Source organism: Rhinolophus hipposideros, assembly GCF_964194185.1.
Source record: "Rhinolophus hipposideros genome assembly, chromosome: 10".
NCBI classification, from domain to species: Eukaryota; Metazoa; Chordata; class Mammalia; order Chiroptera; family Rhinolophidae; genus Rhinolophus; species Rhinolophus hipposideros.
The window spans coordinates 5,436,806-5,456,467 of NC_138056.1; the positions used below are offsets into that span (position 1 = coordinate 5,436,806).

The 19,662-nt window shown below is 51.6% G+C and overlaps 1 protein-coding gene across 3 annotated transcripts; it reads right to left on the minus strand.

Moving 5' to 3' along the window:
- Positions 1 to 425: 425 nt before the first annotated feature.
- Positions 426 to 11,180, minus strand: PELI3 (pellino E3 ubiquitin protein ligase family member 3). Of its 3 annotated transcripts, XM_081063894.1 has the most exons (8): positions 10,997 to 11,180; positions 9,746 to 9,898; positions 9,117 to 9,188; positions 6,975 to 7,104; positions 6,296 to 6,397; positions 5,342 to 5,536; positions 4,837 to 5,025; positions 426 to 3,503 (listed from the first exon to the last, which is right to left on the minus strand). In XM_081063894.1, the coding sequence occupies exons 2-8, from the start codon at positions 9,895 to 9,897 to the stop codon at positions 2,934 to 2,936; spliced, it is 1,410 nt and encodes a 469-aa protein (XP_080920020.1). In that variant the 5' UTR covers position 9,898; positions 10,997 to 11,180; the 3' UTR covers positions 426 to 2,933. The 3 variants fall into 3 exon arrangements, with proteins under 3 accessions (XP_080920020.1, XP_080920021.1, XP_080920022.1); XM_081063895.1 differs by lacking the exon at positions 9,117 to 9,188; XM_081063896.1 differs by lacking the exons at positions 9,117 to 9,188; positions 9,746 to 9,898; positions 10,997 to 11,180 and adding an exon at positions 7,693 to 7,818.
- Between the last annotated feature and the right edge of the window lie 8,482 nt (positions 11,181 to 19,662).

Consider the following 19,662-nt stretch of genomic DNA (forward strand, 5'->3'; position numbering starts at 1 on the left):
GGTGCGGGAATAAGGGGCTACCTGAAATCCACACACCCTCCTTGCCAGCCTTTGCCACACCTGCATCTAGACCCAGAGCAGCATCTGCCCACCATGAGCGCGTTTTTCATTCACAAGGTTCCCAAGCCCTGCTTGGTTCAACAGTGCTACTATTAGCTCTGATGATGGTTATCATTACAGGGAAGAGCTCAATAAATTGGTTTGTCCTTAGGAAAGTCACCCCTCTTCCCTGGGCCTCAACTTTCATTGTCTTTAAATTGGGTATAAAGTCTTCCCTGACTTGGGTGAAGTTGAAATGGACACCAGTAAAGGAGGCAGTGCTGTCCACGGCCACCAGGAGGCAGCTCAGGCCAGCAAGATCCCAGTACTCCTGGGAGCCCCATCCAAGCTGCATTTTTATGATTACAGCCACTCTGAGCCTTACTCTGGTCCTGTGCTAGTAGCTTGACATGTAGGATCTCGTTTTATTCTTGCAAAAACCGAGATAGAATATCATCATTCTACCCATTGTACAGATCGGGAAATTGAGGCCAATAAGTTCATCGACTTCCATAACACCACCCAGCATGTCCTCAGACTTTCCACCACACTGTTCCCTCCACCTGCCCCAACACATACACACATACATGGTATCATATGGAGCAGTCCTCCACTCACTAGTCATGGCCTTGGCTGTTCCCCATGGGAATGAAGAAGTAGGTGAGGAAATAATATTATTAAGTACCTACTGTGTTACAGGTGTCCTCCATAATTCACAACCACTTGGTGACAGGACTATTATTCCATTTAACAGCTGAGGACACTGAGGCTCCAGGAGCCGGAAAGGTACAGAGCTGGGCCAAGACCAGGGCAGTCTGACTCCCTCCACAACCACCTAAGTTCTCCCTGGGGTGGTGCCTGTGCCGTCTCACCTCTCTTGTAGAGTCTGAGGTTCCCTCCTAGAAATGGGATGGAATGTTCCCGTCTGGTTCCCAACCAGGTCAGAAGAGAGAACCACTGGGAAAAGTTGGATTGCTGGTGCTCTGTGAGTGTGTGTATATGTGTGTTAGAGTTGCCATGCTCCCACACCCTCCCCAGGACCCCCAGCTCGGCTCCCCCACTGTGGCAGTGTGATGCTCTGCTCTGAAAGCAAGAATCTGACGACATCCTCCTCTGATTACTGACAGGTGCCCTCTCAACAGCCCCAGGTCTGGTCTCTGTGGCCCCCACCAGTTGTGTGGCCTGGGGCAGGTCCCTCCCCTAGGAATCTGTACTCCCTAAGGCAGCTGTCTTCCACTGGGGGTGTTGCCCAAGTCAGGCTTGTATTCAGAGCCTCTTCAGATTTTTATGTCTCCAGAACCTCGACCTTTCTTCCCAGCCCGCTCCCCCTAGAAATGACCTGAGGGCAACCTGAGCAGCACCCCGAGCTCACCTTGACTCTCAGGGGAGGAGACACTTAGCCAAGATGAATAGGGATTCAATTCAGACTTGGCCTCCATGGCAACCAAGGCCCACCAGGCCCCAGCCCAACATATCTCCACATTTGGCTCTTTGGTCATCAAGCATTTTTCCTGCCACACCTTTGCCCACACTGTTCCCCTTACCTAGGCGGCCCTCCCAACTCCTCCCATTCATTCAAGGAAAGCAGCACAGTGTAATGGAGAAGAGGACCGTCTCCATGGCTAGGCAGGCAGCCATAGATGTGAATCTGGCTTGGTTGCTTTCTAGCTGTGTGGCTTGCAGCATGTGCCTTAATCTCCCCATAAAAGAAATGGTAACACGTCCCTCCCTGGTTTCCTGTGAGGAATAAATAACCAAACCTCCGAGAAGCAGAGCCTGGTGCCTGGTGAGTGCTCAATGAATATAGTTATTACCATTAGCACAGTGCAGGGCACATGGTGGGCATTCGAGAATGGTGACCCTTGTGTCACAGCCAACGTTCTGGAACCACGAGTCCTCTCCCCTCCCTTGGTTCCTCACTGTCCAAAATGAGGTTCTGAATCCTCTATCCAGCATTTTCCCCATCAGCACAGCCCCAACTTCTGGCTCCAGCCTCCTTCCTGTTCCCCTGCAGCCCTTGCTCTGGCCACTCTGAATCCCTCACTCAGTTCCCGCTTACTTACCTCAGAGCCTGTGCTCCAGTCTGACAGTCCAGAGCCCGCTCCCTTCTGCCTATTGCACCCTCCCTTTCCCGTGGGGGGTTCCAGTGTAGCCATTTAGCTGAGCTCCTATGCCACCTCCTCCGTGAAGCCTCCCTCATTTTCCACCCGCCAGTAAGGCCTGCTCCATACCCACTAATTCTGATCCTGGCACGTAGGAAGCTGTGCTGTCATTCAGTCGTTTTGTCTGTCGTCCACTAAGCTGTGAACTCTACCAGGCAGGGAACCAGATCTGATTGTCTCGGTGTCCCCAGTGCCCCCTTGGCATGGAATCCAGCCCATAGTGGGTATCAGCAGATGCCGGTCCCGGGCTTCCACCCACCTGTCATTCACTAGGGCTGGAGGCATTGCACACATGGGACTGGTGAGGGCAGCTGAGTAGCAAGGTTTATAGAGGAACCCAGGGCAGCAGCAGGGTGAATGTCTAGAACTGGGTTGGCAGGCTCAGGGTACAGCCAGCCTAAGCAGGGGGTCAGGGGCCTGTGGCCCTTTCACTCCCCCAGGGGCACAGTGTAGGCGGCATGATGTGAAATGCCCCAGGAAGGGCCAGGGCATGGGGACAGGCTTCCCTCCATCAGCCCGGGACAGAGCCCCATCATTTTGACTTGAGTGAGGATCTTGGGGACCCCTTTGGGGACCAGAGTTAAAAGGGGAGGGGCACAGCCCATCCAACACGTCCATCTGGTGTAGCTATGTGCCAGCAGGCAGAGTCCCACATGCAGAGCTCCCTCTGGGCTGCAGGAAGTGGGGGACCTAGGTGGGCAGGCGGGCGCAGCAGCAGGGGTCCCCGGCAGCTTAGTCCAGTGGCCCCTGGAAAATGAGGCGGACGCAGCCATGCTCACCGGTGAGCCAGGCCCCACAAAAGGGGCAGGCGGCATGGAAAGCGTGGGTGCCGTGTGGCAGTGGTGTCTGGGCCCAGTAGCGGGCAGTCTTCTCGGAGCAGACATGGCCACAGGGTGCAAAGGCGTGGCTGGGCGGCCCAGGGTCCAGGCAGAGGCCGGCCTCCTGACCGAGCCACAAGGGCACATAGGGCCCCACAAGGCGGCAGAGAGGACACTCTCGCTCCTGGGGACCCCGCTCTCGCCGGCAGCCCCAACCGTGGTAGCCATGGACGTGGCCGCAACGAACATAGACCCAGGGCTGCTGCTTGTCTGGTGCCGTGCGGCCACGGGCCGGACTGGGAAAAGCCAGGGTGCTGAGGCCCACAGGGCACTGGGGCCGCGCCGCGTTCGCTTCCTGCCGCTGGGCCTCCAGCTGCTTCAGCGTGGGTGCTCGCAGCAGCCCTGCCGGTGTGCGCCACAGCAGTGTGGCCCCACATAGGTCGATGAGGGAGCCATCCTGCAGTACGTTGGACTCGTTTTCCACCTGCCAGGGGAGCAGAAGGGCCTTACTGCCCAAGACGCCCCCAAACCCCTGCCACCAGGCAGTCATCTATCCCACTGAACCTCCCTGGAGAGGGCACTCTGGACCACCAGGGTGGGCTGGGGAGAGGGGGGAGTGGCTGGGGCAGAGGAAGGGAAAGGACCAGGGCAGTGGAGGGAGGCAGGAGTACCAAGATGCCATGAGGGAGAGCAGGCAGGTGCTCCCAGGCACACAGGGTCCCTCACTTTCAGTGGGACATGGGCCTTTGTCACCTCATCTGACAAATCAGGAGGTCTGGACCCAAATGGAATTTTTCTCAAATGTTTTCCCAGGCTCTTCCCTAATGGCAGAGGCAGAAAACTCTTCCATCTGAAACACTGGCTCTTAGCCCAAAGCAGCTGTCGTAAGGGCTGTGGTGACGGACACTGGAGCTAGACTCCCTGGGTGTGAATTCTAGCTTCACCATTTACTAACTCTGTGTCCCTGCTCGAGTAACTCCACCTCTTCGTGTCTCAGTTTCCTTATCCTCCGAATAGATTCCACTTCCCTGTATATCAAGTGGTTCTCATGAATCAAGCAATGTAAACACCTAGAATGTGTCTGGAATTTAGTTGGTACTCAACAAATGTATGCTAGTGAAACATTCACGTGCGTAATTTTTAAAAATTAGTTTCCCCCCAAATCTCCCAGGACAAGTGATGCTCTGGAAAGACAAGCCATGATTTTCCTTATGGTTTTGCATCTCCTTTCGAGACCCTCTCACACCCAGGAAGAGGTCTGCAGAGCCCATCTGAGTAGCTTGGCCACGTGACTTTGGGCAAACTGCTACCTGTCTCTAGGACCCTCTCCCAGCTCCCAACATTAGTTCTCTGGTCTATACCACGGGGAGCATTTACTGTCACCTGCGTCAGAACTACTCCATGGTCCCTTTCCCACCGGGAGACGATAATAAAGCTAAACCCATCTGAATGTGACAGACGTGTTACACACTGCCAACACTTTAAGCTAAAAGCTGCTCACACATGGGCCAAGTGTCACCCTCATAAGAGGGTGTGATTTTTTAAGTTGCTGGCCTCCTCTAAGCCACTTGGTACTGCAGTGTATTTGCATGTGCTCCACTTCCCATCATCCCATGGACCTCCAACAGTATGTGGGTGATCCTTGGGGATGCTGGTCTGGTCCCCTCTGTGGAGCAAGTGGCACGTGCCCCCAGAGGGAGCCTGTTGGGGTTCTCTTGTGCAGGAGGACTGGAGATCATCTCCTGGGTTGGGCAGGGGAATGGGCAGATTGGGAGGGCCCCGGGAAGGAAGACAGGGTGGGGGAGCAGGCCACCTACCAGCTTCCCCCGCTGCTGTGCGGAGCGGCTGTCCCTCAGAGTATACACGTTCCCACAGACCGAGATCTCCCGCCAGACACCTGGGGCTGAATCCTCAGAGAAGCCGCCCGCTGGGTGCATCACCAGGACCCCATTGGTGGTTAAGCCATCCATCAGGCCGTCAGGGGTCCGCCATTTGGCCGCCCGCTCCTGGGACCACATGTGGGATGAGATCACATCCCCAAGTAGTCCCCAGCAGGCCATGAGCCAGGGGTACTGCCCCTCTACCCTCAAGGTCAGAGGTGGCCTAGAGAGGACTAGAATTGGCGCTGGCTGACTTTGGGCATCACCTGACCTCTCTGAGTCTCACTTTGCTCATTTGTTAAGTGGGGCTGCTAATCCCTGCATAGGTCACGGTTATGATTACTGTGGGCCAGTCCATCACCCCAGGACGCTGCCCCTCCCCAGCCTACCCCTCAGCTCACTCTCAGCTGAAGTGCTGCTCCCTGCCTGGGGGCTCACTCACTCCAAGGAAGATGTTGCTGGAGGCATCGAAGCCAGCGGCATAGATGCGGGCAGTATAAGGCGGCCGGCGGTCACAGAGGATACGGCAGGCATAGCGGGAGATGGTGCTCTGGGCAGAGGGGCCCTCAGCCGTCCCTCCTCCAGGGGATGTGTCTGTTACCACAAAGTCGATCATGTTCTCCGTGGAGCGGCCGATCTGTGAGGAAGAGGAGGGCAAGTACAGGAATGCTGTGGACACAGGGCAGTCCCACAGGCTTCCCATCCCAGGTTCCCAGCAGCTGCTCAGTTTGCAAGGTCACCAAACATAAGGGGGCAGTCCCATCCCAACACCCCAGGGGACTCCAAGTTCAATCAAGAGGACTGGGCCTTCTCCTTCATCTTCCTCTGGGGAGCACTCCACTCAATAAAAACTAGTAAGTTTGCTGATTGAACAGTAAAAGGCTGATACCCGTGGGCTGGGAGTGCACACATATTAGCAGCAAATAGTGAATTTTCAGTAAGAGTTTACACTATGCCAGGCACCATGCTAAGTATTTTATGTGCAGTATCTCAGTTAATCTTCCCAACAATTCCATGGCGTGGGTGCTTTTATGGGCCCCACCTGAGAGATGAGGAAACCAAGCCCTGGAGAGGTTAGGTGACTCTTGCCCAAAGTTGCCCAGCTAGTAAGTGATGGAGCTGGGATCTGAAGCCCTAAACTGTATGGCCTCCTGAAGCTGGGGAGTCCATCTTGGGTTTGAATCTTGATATAGCCACTGACTTGCTGTGTGACTCTGGAAAGTCAATAACCCTCTCTGGGCTGTCCCACTTCTTCAACTGAAGAGTGGCCGACTGCACTGAGGACCCCTGAAGCACCTTCCCATGGCCTTCAGGCCTCTAGCCTCATCCTGAAAGGCCTATAGAGCTGAGCATTGAGGCCAGTGGCCAGGAAACCTATGGAGGGGTCCAAGCATACCTGGAACATGTCTGTGTCACTGTCATGTGTGTACTCGACTATGACCGAGTGGCTCCGGGACAGTGTGTATGAGATGCTGTGCTGTCCACGGTTACTCAGTGCCTGGTGGGGAGAAAGGAGAAGTCACTTCTCAGGACACGAGGCCATGAGAAGTGTGAGCCTCCCATCCAGAAGCTGGGGCCCGAGGCTAGGGGACACTCCCAGGGAAGGAGGTTCCACCCTTTGCAGAGGGTGTACTGTGCAGCTGGCACTTTACACATGTTATCCTGCTTGCTCCCTACAACCACCTGCTTGCTTCCTATTTTACAGTTGAGGAAACCACACCTCAGAGAGAAGAAGAAACTGGCCTGAAGTCACAAAGCTGGAAATAGCAGAGCCCGAATTCTAACCCAAAGGCTTTTCTTTTTCCATTGCTATGGGACTGTCACATCCCCTCACTGAGCCTTGGCTGCCTCTAAAATGATGCTGGCTATTTCCATCCAATGGATGGGGTCTGGTGGTCAAGGAGACGCTTTGCAAACTGTAAATGACTGCATGCTGCGAAGGCTCTCCCATCAGCACCATTTGTCTGGCAGCCCAACGGGCAGTAAGTAAAGCTATGTGGGCTCCCCTCACCCCAGTGGGGCTTAGGTAGGGAGAGTAGGACTGGTGCCCAGGTCTGCTGGGACAAGCTGCTTGCCTTGGAGATGAGCGGTGTGGAGATGTGATGCATGACGTCTGGCTTCACTCCGTTGGCATGTGGCCGGCGGCTCAGTGCCAGGCGACTTCGCCGGCGGCCCTTGTCCCCACTTGCCAGACACCCATTGTAGCTGTGGATATGGGGGTTAAGAAGAAAGGGTTGCAGGAAGAGAGAGAGAAAGTGAGCCTCTGAGCGACAAGGAGGAACTGCCAACTTCTGGGCAGACCCTACCTTGATAAACAAGCCCTAGAACCACCCGACACCAAAAGACCCTACTATATCAAATCATTGCCTTTAGGGAGCCGGCTGGGGGTCAGAACATCTTCAAAAGGACCTTCATTCAATTAATGAGTGTTTCCTGGATGACTGAGCCATGCCTGGCCGGGTGCTGGGCGCTGCGGTGGCATAGGCGATGCAGCACCAGGTCAGTTCTGTGCTGGGGGAGAGGGGTCCTCAGGTTTTCAAGGAACCTGGGCACCACCCGCCATGACCCAGGCACAAACCAAAGGCACTACATGCGCAGAGGCAGGAGAAGGGAACTCTGGCCCTAGGATCGGGTTTTTAGGAGAGGGAACACCTATACTGAAGAACTGGAAAGGAGTCACCTTTAGCAAACTGCCATTTATTACACCACAAGTACTACTAAAAACCAAAATGAAAGAAAAAATAGACCCACAATGCCATGACCTTCATATACCCATACACATCAAATCTCTACCTTCCTTTCCAGCTCTTGTTCCGAAGACAAAGGTGGGGTGAGTCACAGCCTTGACTGCTGCCATGTACTGGAGCCGCCTGTGTTCCTGGTGCTTCACATTACTAATTACCTAATGGAATCTGTGCAATGTCCTGCCAGGCAAGTATCTTTCTTCCCATTTTACGGATGAGGAAAATTGAGGCTCAGGGAGGTAAAATGACTTGCCTGAGGTCCTACGCTAGTAAGTGAAAAAGTCTAGATTTGAACTCGGGTCTGTCTGACTCCAGCCTCTCTTGTAAAAGTCCTTCTGGAGGGAGGACTCATCCTTAGCAAAGGCCCCAAGGCTGGCAGAGTTCGGTGTGACAGGTGGTGAAGTGCCGTAGGGGAAGATGAAGTTGGTGGAAGGGCCCTGACCATTCGGCTCAGGAGTCAGGACTTTATTCTGTAAACAGTGGGGAGCCATGGAAGGTTCGCAGCAGGAGTGGCAGAACGAATAGATGCTAGATACAGCCACAGACCACTCAAATCAGAATCTTCTCACCAGCTTGTTAAAAAACAGATCCGTGGCCCCACCCATGGACATTCTGATTCTGGAGGTTTGGGATGGTCCCGTCACTGGGTACTTTCAGTGCACTCTCCAGGTGGCCCTGATGCACAGTCGGTGTGGGGCTTCACTGCTCTGCAGAGAACCCCGGGCTGTCCAAAAGGCCTGACCCTATGTCTGCATTCTCCCCTGTCACGGCCTCACCCTCAGCTGCAAAGCCAGCCATGTCTTTGGGACAGTGAGCAGGTGCTAGTCTAATACAAGCACCCGAGACGGGTATCACTCTTGCCCTTGTAAGCTCTTCTCACATATGGGGGTGGAGCAGTTCAGAACACAGGCTGGGGATCAGATGGGCCTGGCTGAAATCCTGGCTCTTCCACTCATCACATGACCTCTGTAAAATGGGGCAATTGATCAGGACCTACCTCATGGGTTCGTTGTGAGAACTAAATGAGATAAAGCATTTAAAATGGTTGGCACAGAGTTTGGCATATATGCAACAAGTCCTCTACAAATGTTAGCTTTTTTTTTTTTTCATAAAAGGCACATGGCATGTACATGTCAACAAACAGTAGCCATTACTTCTACATAATCTTCATAATGATAAGATAGCTTATCAGATGTTTTCTTCAGGACAGATGGCAGAAAGAGAGGCCAAAAAGATATATGGATTGGGGAGCAAGAGGGATCTGTGCCTGGGGGATGAACTAAGTGGGTTGTGCAGGGATCCTGGTCAGGCAGAAACCAGGAAGGGAGGAGGTTTACTCAGCCACCAACTCACGGCTCTTCCTCTCTCCTCAGTTTTCTCATCTGTAGCATGAGGGTCAGCTGTGGTTTAGTGAAAGTGCACTAGACCTAGAGTAAGAAAGACCTGGGTCCAAATCCCAGCCCTGCCACTTACCAGCTGTGTGCCCTTGGACCAGTCACTTCCCCTCTCTGAGCCTCGGTTTCCTCACCTCCTTCCTCACAGCATCTTGGTGAAGATTGAAATGAAACAATGTCCATGAAAGGGCTTGGCACAGGCCTGCCTCCCAGAACACTTGATACGTGCCAGGCACTGTTCTATGTGCTTTACGGAAATCACCTCATTCATTCCTTCTGACAACCCTCTGAGGTATTAGTATCATCATCCCTATTCGTAAAAGGGGAAAACGGAAGCACAGGGAAGTTAAGCAACTTGCAGAGGCAGGATTTGAACCAAGCAACTTTGCTGGAAAACCAGAGTTCTTCGCTCCAGACTACACACACATACACACACACACGTGGTGCTTTATGAAAGGCAGCAGTGTTACTTTTTTCTGATCAGAAACTTAGGTGGGCAGTTAAAAGTTGTTTCAGTAATTTATGAAAAATGGGAAGATAAAAGAACAATTATGAATTACGGGGGTTTGGTCAACTCTGTCTCTCAGATGGGAAGGTAAAGAGGGACAAACAGCAGAAGGTCGTAGGTAGGGAGAACTGGGGCCCTGGGTCTGGTTGCCCTGTGGGGTGTGCCTGGTGCCCCACCACCCCTGGACCAAGGATGCTCACCCCAGGACGATGAGTTCGCCATACTTGATGGGCTCCTCGCCTGGCTGTGCATCGTCACCGGGAGAAGAGAGGACACAAGAGCCCTGGCTCCCAGGGTGCTGGAGGTCTGAGGTTCTGGGGGACCCTACTTCAGGGTTTCCTTCCAGCACCATTCTAGGCAGAATGGGAGAGGAGAAAAAGAATTTTGCAGCCTCCTATCCCAACCCCCCTCAATGCCAGCTCTGGCCTGCTGCAGGACCACCTAGGCTAAGGCCAGAGTGACCTTTCACTGCCTCTGTTGCTATGGCAACCATTTCACCTCTGCCTCTCCTAAACTGCCAGGGTTGCTGGGATACCAGGGGAGGGAGTTGATGGGTTTGATGGAGCTAAGAGGGGGAAAATCCACACAGAGGGTCAGAAAATTTGGTGGGGCCAGTGGGATGGACCAACTTGGGTGGCCAGAGGTTTCTTTTTGGCCAGGACCCTTACTCCTTATCTTAGACTCAGTTCCTGGGTTTAGCTCTCAGCCCTAGGACCACTGAGTAACTCCTCTGTCAGGTTCTTGGAATCTGTCTGTCCATCTTAATCTTTCTGCACCTTTGAAGGTCTGGGCCTCTGTCTGTCTGTCTCTTCTCAATAACTCTCTGTTCTCCTGGCTGTGTCCTTTTCACCATCTCTCTTCCCACCCTCTTCTCCATCTCTGCCTGTCTGGCCACCTTCACCTCCCTATCCATCTGCCTCAGTCTCCCCATCTTGGCCTCGCCTGCGGGTAGGCCTCTGGACCCCTCCTGGGTGCGCGCCCCCTTCCTCCCTCAGGTGTCTGTCTGCAGTCCCCGGGCCGACCGGGTTTCTGGAGGCCTGTGGGGGCGGCGCACCCCCCTCCAGCTCCGGCTGCAGCAGAGCCTCTCCGCAGGAAGCCTGTTTGGAAAACATCCCCGCGCAGGAGGGACTGCGCCGGGGCAGGCCCGCGCCCCGCTCCCAGGCAGGCACAATGACAGCCCAGCGCATACGCAGATACACACCCGGCGGCCCCGCCACACAAACACGCGCGTGCACGCACACAGTCCCGCACACCCCGAGCCCCGCGGGCAGAGCCAGGACTGGCGCAGAGACCACCCTGGCCCCGCGACCTCCGGCGCGAGCGCGCAAACTGCCACAGACGCCCGCCCTCGGACCCACACCCCTGACACCCCCAGACACGCAAACACACACCCCGCGCCCGTCAGGACCCGCCCGGCGCAGCCCCCGCCCCTTCCGCCCCGGCGGCCTTACCTGGCCGCGTTCCGGGACCCTCTTGGCGCCGCTGTCTCTGCGCCTTGCCCCTGCTCGGCCCCGGGGCCGCTGCGGCGGGATCGGCCCGCCCGCCGCGGCTCTGTGCTGCCTCGTCACAGGGACACCCGGGGCCGGGGGAGGGGGACGGGCGCGAACCGCCACGCTCCGCCCCCTGTCCTATGCCCCGCCCACTAGACCCCGCCTCCAGGAGAGCCCCGCCCCACAGGAGACTCCGCCCCTTGCGGCGAAGCTTAGAGCTCGTTCTCCGAGCCCCGCCCTTCCCATGAGACCACGCCCCTATGCTGGCTCCTCCCCCGGTCCTGAAAGCCCCTCCCACCACTGTCTCGGGAATTCCCCCTGCCACCGTCGCCCTTTCAGCGACCCCCGGCTAGCTCAGTTTGGGCTCCTCAGACCCCACCCTCATTTCTGGGGACTCCGGGTTCTCCCAGAGAGCCGGGCGCCCCCTCCTCCACAGAAGTTAAGGGCCTTCGCTCTGGGCGGAAAGCCCCTTTCCCCAGCTTAGGTCGGGGACTCTCCTCTTCCCGCCGGAGACCCCAACTCCCATATAGGGAAGCCGCGGAATTAGAGGAGAGAGCGGAGGCGGGAAAGAGAAGGAAAATACTAGAGAAGGTGGAGGAAGGGGTGTGCGTTAGCAGGGAGGCCGTGGAAAGTTGCTGCGTGTGACTGGAGTTGCAGACCCGTCTTCCAGCCCACCTCGGCCACTTTCTTGCTGGGTGACCTCCAGCGGGCCTGGACCGCCAGGTGTCCAGGAACACCTGCCTCCCGCCCGCCGGCACGCACACACCATGCGCCATGCCACAAAAGGGGTGCAGACTTTTGAGGGCGCGCAACCCCTTCGGGCCTCGGCTTGCGAGATAGCTCGTCTGTCGTGTGTTGTCAGGTGCTATCCTCTGTGCTTTAAGCAAAATAAGCCCTTTAATTGCTGGGAGGCAAGCACGATCATACTTTACGGATGAGAAAACAAATTTACGAACCTAACTTGGTCATGGTTATTTTGCTAGAACGGGGCCAAGAGTGAATCTCAGCTGTGTCACTCCAAAGTCTGGACTCCTAACTTCTATACCTTGTTGTTACGGCTAGCGATGGCAGAATGGGGCTCAGAGGTCCATCAGATAAGATCCCTACAGCTCATCATTTCTTGGTCTGTTTGGAACCATAATCAAGAGCTGGGGGGAAGCTCAGAGGGTGGACCCTTTACCTGCACCTTTGGAGTGCGTGTTTTATTGATCAAATCAAGGAAGGTTGTACAGAGGAGATGGCCTTTGGCCCCAGCCAAGCAGGATGTGAGTTTGCCCATACATTCCTGAGAGGTACCATCCTTCCTCCCACCCCCAACTTGTTGCCTATGAAACTCCCAGTCTCCAAGACCCCCTGGGCCCCACCATATCCACACACCCCACTAACTCCCCCACCTAAAAATAGTCCAGGATACCAACTGCTTTGCCAACTGTTCTGAGGCCCCAGCAGCCAGATGAAACAAGAAAGCTGCCGATTGCAAGTCCTTTAAGGACAAGGCGCTCATTAATCAAAGAAAAACTCCCCGAGACGCCACCACTGAGCAGAGCAGACGGGACTGCTGGGCTGCCTGCAGCAGGCCATACAAGTCCTGTGCCACAGGATAGCTTCAGTCCCTGAGTGCCTACAGTAGGCCCCCTTCCATGCCAGGTATGCACAGCCACCTTAGGCCACAGGGACACTGGCACAGCCTAACTCTCCTTTGCACTCCTGGTTTCTGGCACGTTGCCAACGAGAGAAGGCCCTCAGTGAACGAGTGCTGAATTACTAGTAGAATCTTCAGTTTGCAGATGAGGAAAATGAGGCTGGGTTTTTTTTGGGGGGTTGAGGGTGGGGGTGGGGGTATATGTGCCCTGGATCACAAAGCCAGGCGGGTATGGATCTGAAGTTTGACCAGAGCTCCAATGCTACCACCACCTGACCCCAGACTGTAGGGAGAAAAGGTTGAGAGCAATTCCAGGATTCGCCACAGGAGACAGAGATTTCTCCTGTGGTAGAGCACTGGGTTCAGCAGGGATCAGAGCTGCATGGTGGGCACAGCCAGATCCCAAGAGGTCTCTGGGAGCCTGGGGTGGACCCTGATTCCAGCATTGTCCAGATGGGGGAGAAGAAAGGAGAGTTAGGACACCACCAACAGACACAGGTGCCCAAGTTTCATCCTTGGCTTCTGGCTCTAAGTCCGGTGCTCTGTCCCAAGAAATCCAGCTTCTTAATCTCTCTAGGCCTCAGTTTCTTATTTGTAGAATGGGAATAATAGTACCTATGTGGTGGCATAAACATTTGTAGTGTTGTTCTGAAATTCCTTTGTTCAGCCCCTCCCTTCTCTCTTTTCAATCTAGATCATGACCCTATTGCTTCAAAACAAAAGGCGGGGGAGGGGGGGGAAGGAACAAGACACAACCCTGATTTCTTCAATATTTGGGTTCAAGTGCACAAAGACAAGGGGCTAGTGTAAGCAGTGTGGAATAATATTTGTGTATGTAGTTAAGAAAGGATGTTCAAAAAACAAAACAAAAAAACAAAAAGCAACAACAACAAACTTTCTGGGCTAAACCGATTTGGAGAGGAGAGGAGAAGGAAGAGCCAAGATGCTGGAAGGGTAAGTGGAAGAGTAGGGCTTGGGAAAAGATAGAACCCTCATAGATAGATCTGGGGACCCAAACTCTATTCCTTTGATTGGATCAGTCTTTGATTGTCTTTGATTGGAACAATTTATGTCCCAAGACATTGTTGAAAACAATAAAGAACTCAACTGGCAATGAGTAGCGCTTAACAGCTGGGTGTGGTTAGGGAAAGAGTCAGTCAAGGAGAGCCTTGCACAAACCACTGTCATCCCATGGTGACTGCAGGCACACCCAAGGCTGCACTCCCTAAGGACCAAGGGCAGAGGCTTTATACTCGGGCTGCAGGAAGGGGAGGATGTACTTCAAACAATAATCCAGCAAGTCACTAAACAAGCAAATAACAATAACACCAATGGCCCTGGAGGCAGAGGACCAGAACCAAGTTGCTACAATATGTTATCTAAAATCTTCAGTTTCCAACAAAAATTATAAGTCATACAAAGAACTGGGAAAGGATGACCTATAGATTGGGGAAAAAGCAGGCAGGTGTTGGCAGGATGTAGGGAAATCAGCACCCTCGCACACAACCTATGGGTTGAGCAGTCCAGCAGTACCTCAAACAGTTAAACATAGAGTTAGTACATGACCCAGTAATTCCACTCCTAGGGTGTATGCCAAGAAAAATGAAAACATATGTCCACACAAAAACTTGTGCACAAATGTTTATGGCAGCATTATTGTAATAGCCAAAAGGTGGAAATAATCCAAATGTTCCTCAATTGTTGAATGGCTAAACAATATTTAATATATCTATACAATGGAATATTATTCAGCCATAAAAAAGGAATAAAGTACTGATACATGCCACAACCTTGAAAACATCGAGGATGAACCTTGAAAACATTACGCTAAGTGAAAGAAGCCAGTCACAAAAGGCCTCATACTGTATGATTCCATTTATAGGAAATGTCACAACAGGAAGCTCTAGAGAGACAGAAAATACAGTAGTGGTTACTTAGGGCTGGGACGGGTGGCAGAATGACAGGGGATAGCTGAAGTGTACGAGTTTCTTTTTGAGGTGATAAAAATGTTCCAAAGTTTGCTGTGGTGATGGTTACATATATCTGTGAACATACTAAAAGTCAGTAAACTGTACACTTCAAATGGGTGAACTGTATGGTTGATATGTGTATTACATCTCAATATAGCTCTTACTAAAAAAAAGAAAAGAACAAAAACAAAAAAAAACATGACTGAGCAAAAGAAGCCAAACCCATCCACTGGAATCATACGATTCCAAATATATCATTGATATAAAGCTCAGAAATAGCCCAAACTAAGGTATATCAGTTCAGGATGCACGCTTAGGTGGTAAAAATAAAGAAAGGCAAGGAAGTCAACGTATAAAAATCAGGACAGTGGTTATAACCCGGAAGGAGCACATGGGGAGGGTTAGGGTGCTGTCCAGGGTGCTGCTTGGTTTCTTGACGGATGAGTCAGCTGAATACTCATTTTGTAATAGTTGGTTAAGCTGTACATTTTATTGTATGAGCTTTCTGTTGGCTTATAATAGTAACAATGTTAAAAATACGATGAGTTGGTTCAATCAAACCCTCACACTCTGTAATTCGAATGGGTAGGGACTTGTTCCAGCTAAAAGATCAGAAGGTAGAGGGAGTTAGTGAAGCTGTGACAGCCATCAGCACAGTGATCGAAGAGAGGGCGGAACCCGAGGGAGCTGCAGAAGCCAGTGAGAGGACATAGGGCGGAAGGGCAGGTGAACAGAGAGAAGCAAACACCACAGGAGGGGCTAGAAATTGTCCCCAGATCTTGAAATCCTGATAGCCTTCTTGTTTATAGTTTTACCCGTTCATTAACAATGTTATTAAATACTTACTGTGGGGCATCTCAGTGAACCTGCTTTCCCCTAGTCCCAGTGATGCTTCCCCAGCAATTATGTTCATCTCTGTGACATGATCACCTAGCCACAGCTTAGTGGAATGGGGAGCCAACCTGACCCAGGCTGGGCCAATCCATTCCATCTGTTGGGAATATGAAATAGAGATTCAGAGATAGCCATTTTCTGCCCTGGGTTGGAGAATCATGGACCTCATCTGTGGTGGGAATGAGTTTGTTATGAATCACAAAAGATTCTCCTTTCACCTTCATAGCTCTTATCACTTAGGAAATTCCATGGGTTTTAGGAGCTCTGTACCAGGAACAAGACAAAGACCAGATATATATTTCTCATCATAAATCAAAATACCACAATGAGTAAGGAGGTCAATGTGGTTAGAGTGGATTGAGGAAAGGAGGAGAGGTGATGGGGAGAGGGCCAGAATACGTCAGGCCTATACGGCAGGGTAAAGGCATTAGGACTTTAATTGGGTCCCAGTGGGAAGTAATTGGAATAAGTGAGTGACATGATGACATTGGGGTCACTCATTAGGTGAATGACAAAATCTGACTTATACTTTAGAAAGAGCCCTCATGGATGCAGGAGGAAGGTCTGTAGAGGAGCCAAAGTGGAAACCAGCACTTGCTAAGAGGCTGTTGTCATCGAGCTGAAAGAGTTTGGTGCTGAGACTAAGGTCACAGAGGTGGAAGTAGAGGAGATAACATATGCAAGCATCATTGCTGCTGTTCCATAAATATTTCCCAAGGTCCTACCACATGCCAGGTCCTACATCAGGCATTGGACATACAGGAATGAACAAGGTTTGATATCATTTTTGAAAGTCACACTGGCACTGCAGTGGCTTTCTATTTGGGGGTCCTGGGCCATGACCCTTAGCAATACATTTTTATTGTGATCCAATACACACACAAACACACGAGGGAAACACAAGTTTCATGAGACAATACATATCTTTACTCCATGTGATGTATTCTGCTACTTTCTATTCTATTTCATTAAAAATGCTGGTTGAATTCACAAAATCAATTTCATAACTCACCAATAGGTCACAAGTCTAGTTTGAAAAAAGCTCTGTCTAAGATCAAGGAGTCAGCAGCTACGTTTTCTCCTAAGGCCTCTCTCTTTGGCTTGCAGATGGCACCTTCTCTGTCCTGACACAGTCTGTCCTCCGTGCATGTCTGTACCCTGATTTCCTTTTAGAAGTACATCAGTCAGAGTGGATGAGGGTCCAACTTAATGGCCTCTTTTTAACTAATCACCTCTTTAAAGGCCCTATCTCCAACTACAGTCACATTCTGAGGTACTGGGGGTCAGGGATCCAACATATTACTTTTGGGGGACGTAAGTCAGCCCACACCAGGCCCCTTCCTGAGGGGTACGGAGGCAGAGGGAGCTGGGAAGAAAAAGGGAGAAAGAGCGTCTTGGTCTGCATACGCACAGACAGAGAAGTACAGGAGGTCTTAGGGAAGCGGGGAAGTGTACACTCTCTGGTGCGGCTGGAGGGTATGGTGTGAGGTAGGGTGTAGCACTTTTGGAGAAGTTGGCAGGGGTTAATTTCAGGGTCTTGAATCCCACACCAACAAGTATAGACTTTTGTTTGTGGAGCGATGAGTCTCAGCAGGATCTCCTGGGGATTCCAGAGAGCTAAATTTTAACAAGGTTCTCGGATGGACCAAGAGCCACTCTCTAGGAAAAGAAGCTACGATAAGTGTGACATTGACAAGTTTTAGACAGAGGCCTCACACTGGCTGAGTTGGAGAGGATAGATTTGTAGGGCAAGAATGGAGGCAGAGAGGCCAAGGAGGGGGCCGTCCTGAGTGTCAAGCCAAGAAAAGATGAAGTCTGAACTGACAATAATAGTTCACTCGTAGAGAGTGCTTACCATAGGCCACGTGCCAGGCATGAGCAAAGCACCCTACCTGGGTAACGTCATTAAATATTCTCAACATTCCTGTGTGGTAGGTATCTTTATTATTCTTATTTCACAGTTGAGAAAACTGAGGCCCAGAGAGGTGAGGGGCCTTGCCCCAAGTCATACACTAAGGAGAAGTGTGTACTGGGAGAGGCAGCCCTTCTCTCTGGGCAGTCAGGATTGCTGGGAGCCATTGGACAGGTTGACTGTGGGGGCTGAGGGAGAGGGGTGAACCGTATATAGGCAATTCTAGGTGCCTAACTCCCCATGTCTGCAATCACAGGTTGAAGAGAAACAGTCCATTCCTCTCTCTGCCTGCCCCCTTCTCTGTCTGCTCTTCTATGTTGTTCCAGGGGGCTCCTAGGGTACCAGGAATGGGGCTGAGAATTGTGTGTATGTGACAAGTACAGACCTCAGTCTATACTTCTGGTATGTAAGACACAGAACTACGGAGCTTTCCTTTTCTCTGACTCAATTTCTTCTGTGTTTCCACTGGTAGAAATTCAGAATCCCTGGCCCTTACTTTAACAGGATGAATCTGGCGCCCAATGCTGTGTGTTCACACAGGTCCCCATCGAGATGGCCTAACTGGACCTCCATTCTGAGAAGGCCTCCACCTGGTCAGCCCTCCTCTCCAGGACTGGTGGCTTCTCTGCTCTCTCCCTGTCACACTTTAAAGCAAAAGAGCCTTTCTGCTACACAAGGACACAGGCACTTCGTCCAGGCCTTCAGTGGTCACTCTCTAGTGTCTTGCTGCCTCCTAGGGCAATGGGATTAGCCATCCACGGACCCCTGGCCTTAACCACTTTTATGGGATCCATTAACCCACCTGGGAAGCAGGCTACAGGCCTTTCCAGCTGGGACCTCTTACATCACTTCACAGCCCTCTTCCTTCTTTCTCTTTGCACAGCAATGAATCTTTCTATGCTGTGTTCACTAGGGGTCCACAAAACTCCTATTTGCAAACATTTTGTCCAGTCTTTTCCATTTTCTGTGGGGCATAGGCTAAGTTTTAGTTTGATTTCTACTTCTTTACTTTCTTTTTCTCAAACTGTTCTCCAGTAGCTTCCAGGATGCCTCACTCCTGGCCTTCTGCTTAACTCCTGACTCTGGGGCCACTCCTTGGTTTCCTTGGCTCACGCTTTCCTTTCTTCTCCTCATGCTTTAAATGCCGAATCCGCTTCTCCCCACTTCGGGCAACCTCACTTCTGGCCCTGGCCTCAGGGACTATCAGTCTCCATGCCACAGATGCCAGCATTTCTCTCAGCAGCTCAGACTTCTCTCCCAGTAGCTGAGTGTCACACAGACAACCCCTGTTGTGTGAGGGTCTCTGCCTATAGATAACCAATGTTGTGGCTGCACCGGCCCTTGTGGTTTTTATTATGATTGCAAGCTGCCCTCAGCAATAGCCATCAGGGAACTTTGGGGGGAAAAAATGGTTAATACTCTCAGGTCCCGGTAATTACATGGTGCACATGGGGCCACACAGCCAGGACACCGGTGGGTGTGGGGGGCAGTACACAAGTATGGGCCTGGGATTCTGCTTTTATTGGGGTTAAGGGTGGGGACCTATGGTTTCATGGGCTCACTCTTTATTTGTGAATTTAAAACATAAGAGCTGGCTCTATATTTAGTAATTGACAATGTGTTTATTCCAGATAGCTATCTTTGAAGTGGATGCCTCAGCAATCAAAGCTAAAGTCAGACATTTACTATTACAAAAAAAGAAAAATCAACATTCAGGGCTTACACTATACCCCTAAACCCAACTCATCACCTAAACCTAAATATAAACCTAAACCTACAGTTTTCATGTTTCAACACTAAAAGTAAAAGTCCTTATCATTCATTTGCCCAAACTCTTCATGCCAGAATCCTGAGTATCGCCCTTGATGCCTCTCCCCACTGCCCACAAATTACCCATCAAGCACTAAGTTCTGGTGGTTGTCAAAGCAGCCTAGGGGGTGGTTAAGAGCCTGTTTCCTAGAGCCAAAAGATCTGGGTTCAAATCCTGACTCTGCCACTTTCTAGCAGTGCAAGTTTGGGCAAGTGACTTAACCTCTCTGTGTTTCAGTTTTTCTCATCTGTAAAGTGGAGATAATAATAGCACTTGTACCACATAGGATTGTAATGAGGCTTCAAAGAGTTACTATTCATATAGATGGACACTGTTACTGCAAAGCATTTGACTAAAATAAATTCTATCTTCTAAGTATCTCTTGAATTGGTCACAAGA

What these genes read in the sequence shown, in the direction of transcription:
- PELI3 (XM_081063894.1), bottom strand. Translation starts at nt 9,897, where the DNA reads ATGGTGCTGGAAGGAAACCCTGAAGTAGGGTCCCCCAGAACCTCAGAC. An exon ending in GGTCCAAGGGCACACAGCTG is followed by an intron (nt 7,105 to 9,116) that starts GTAAGTGGCAGG and finishes CCATATCCACAG; the next exon opens with CTACAATGGGTGTCTGGCAA. An exon ending in CCACACCGCTCATCTCCAAG is followed by an intron (nt 6,398 to 6,974) that starts GCAAGCAGCTTG and finishes TCTCCCCACCAG; the next exon opens with GCACTGAGTAACCGTGGACA.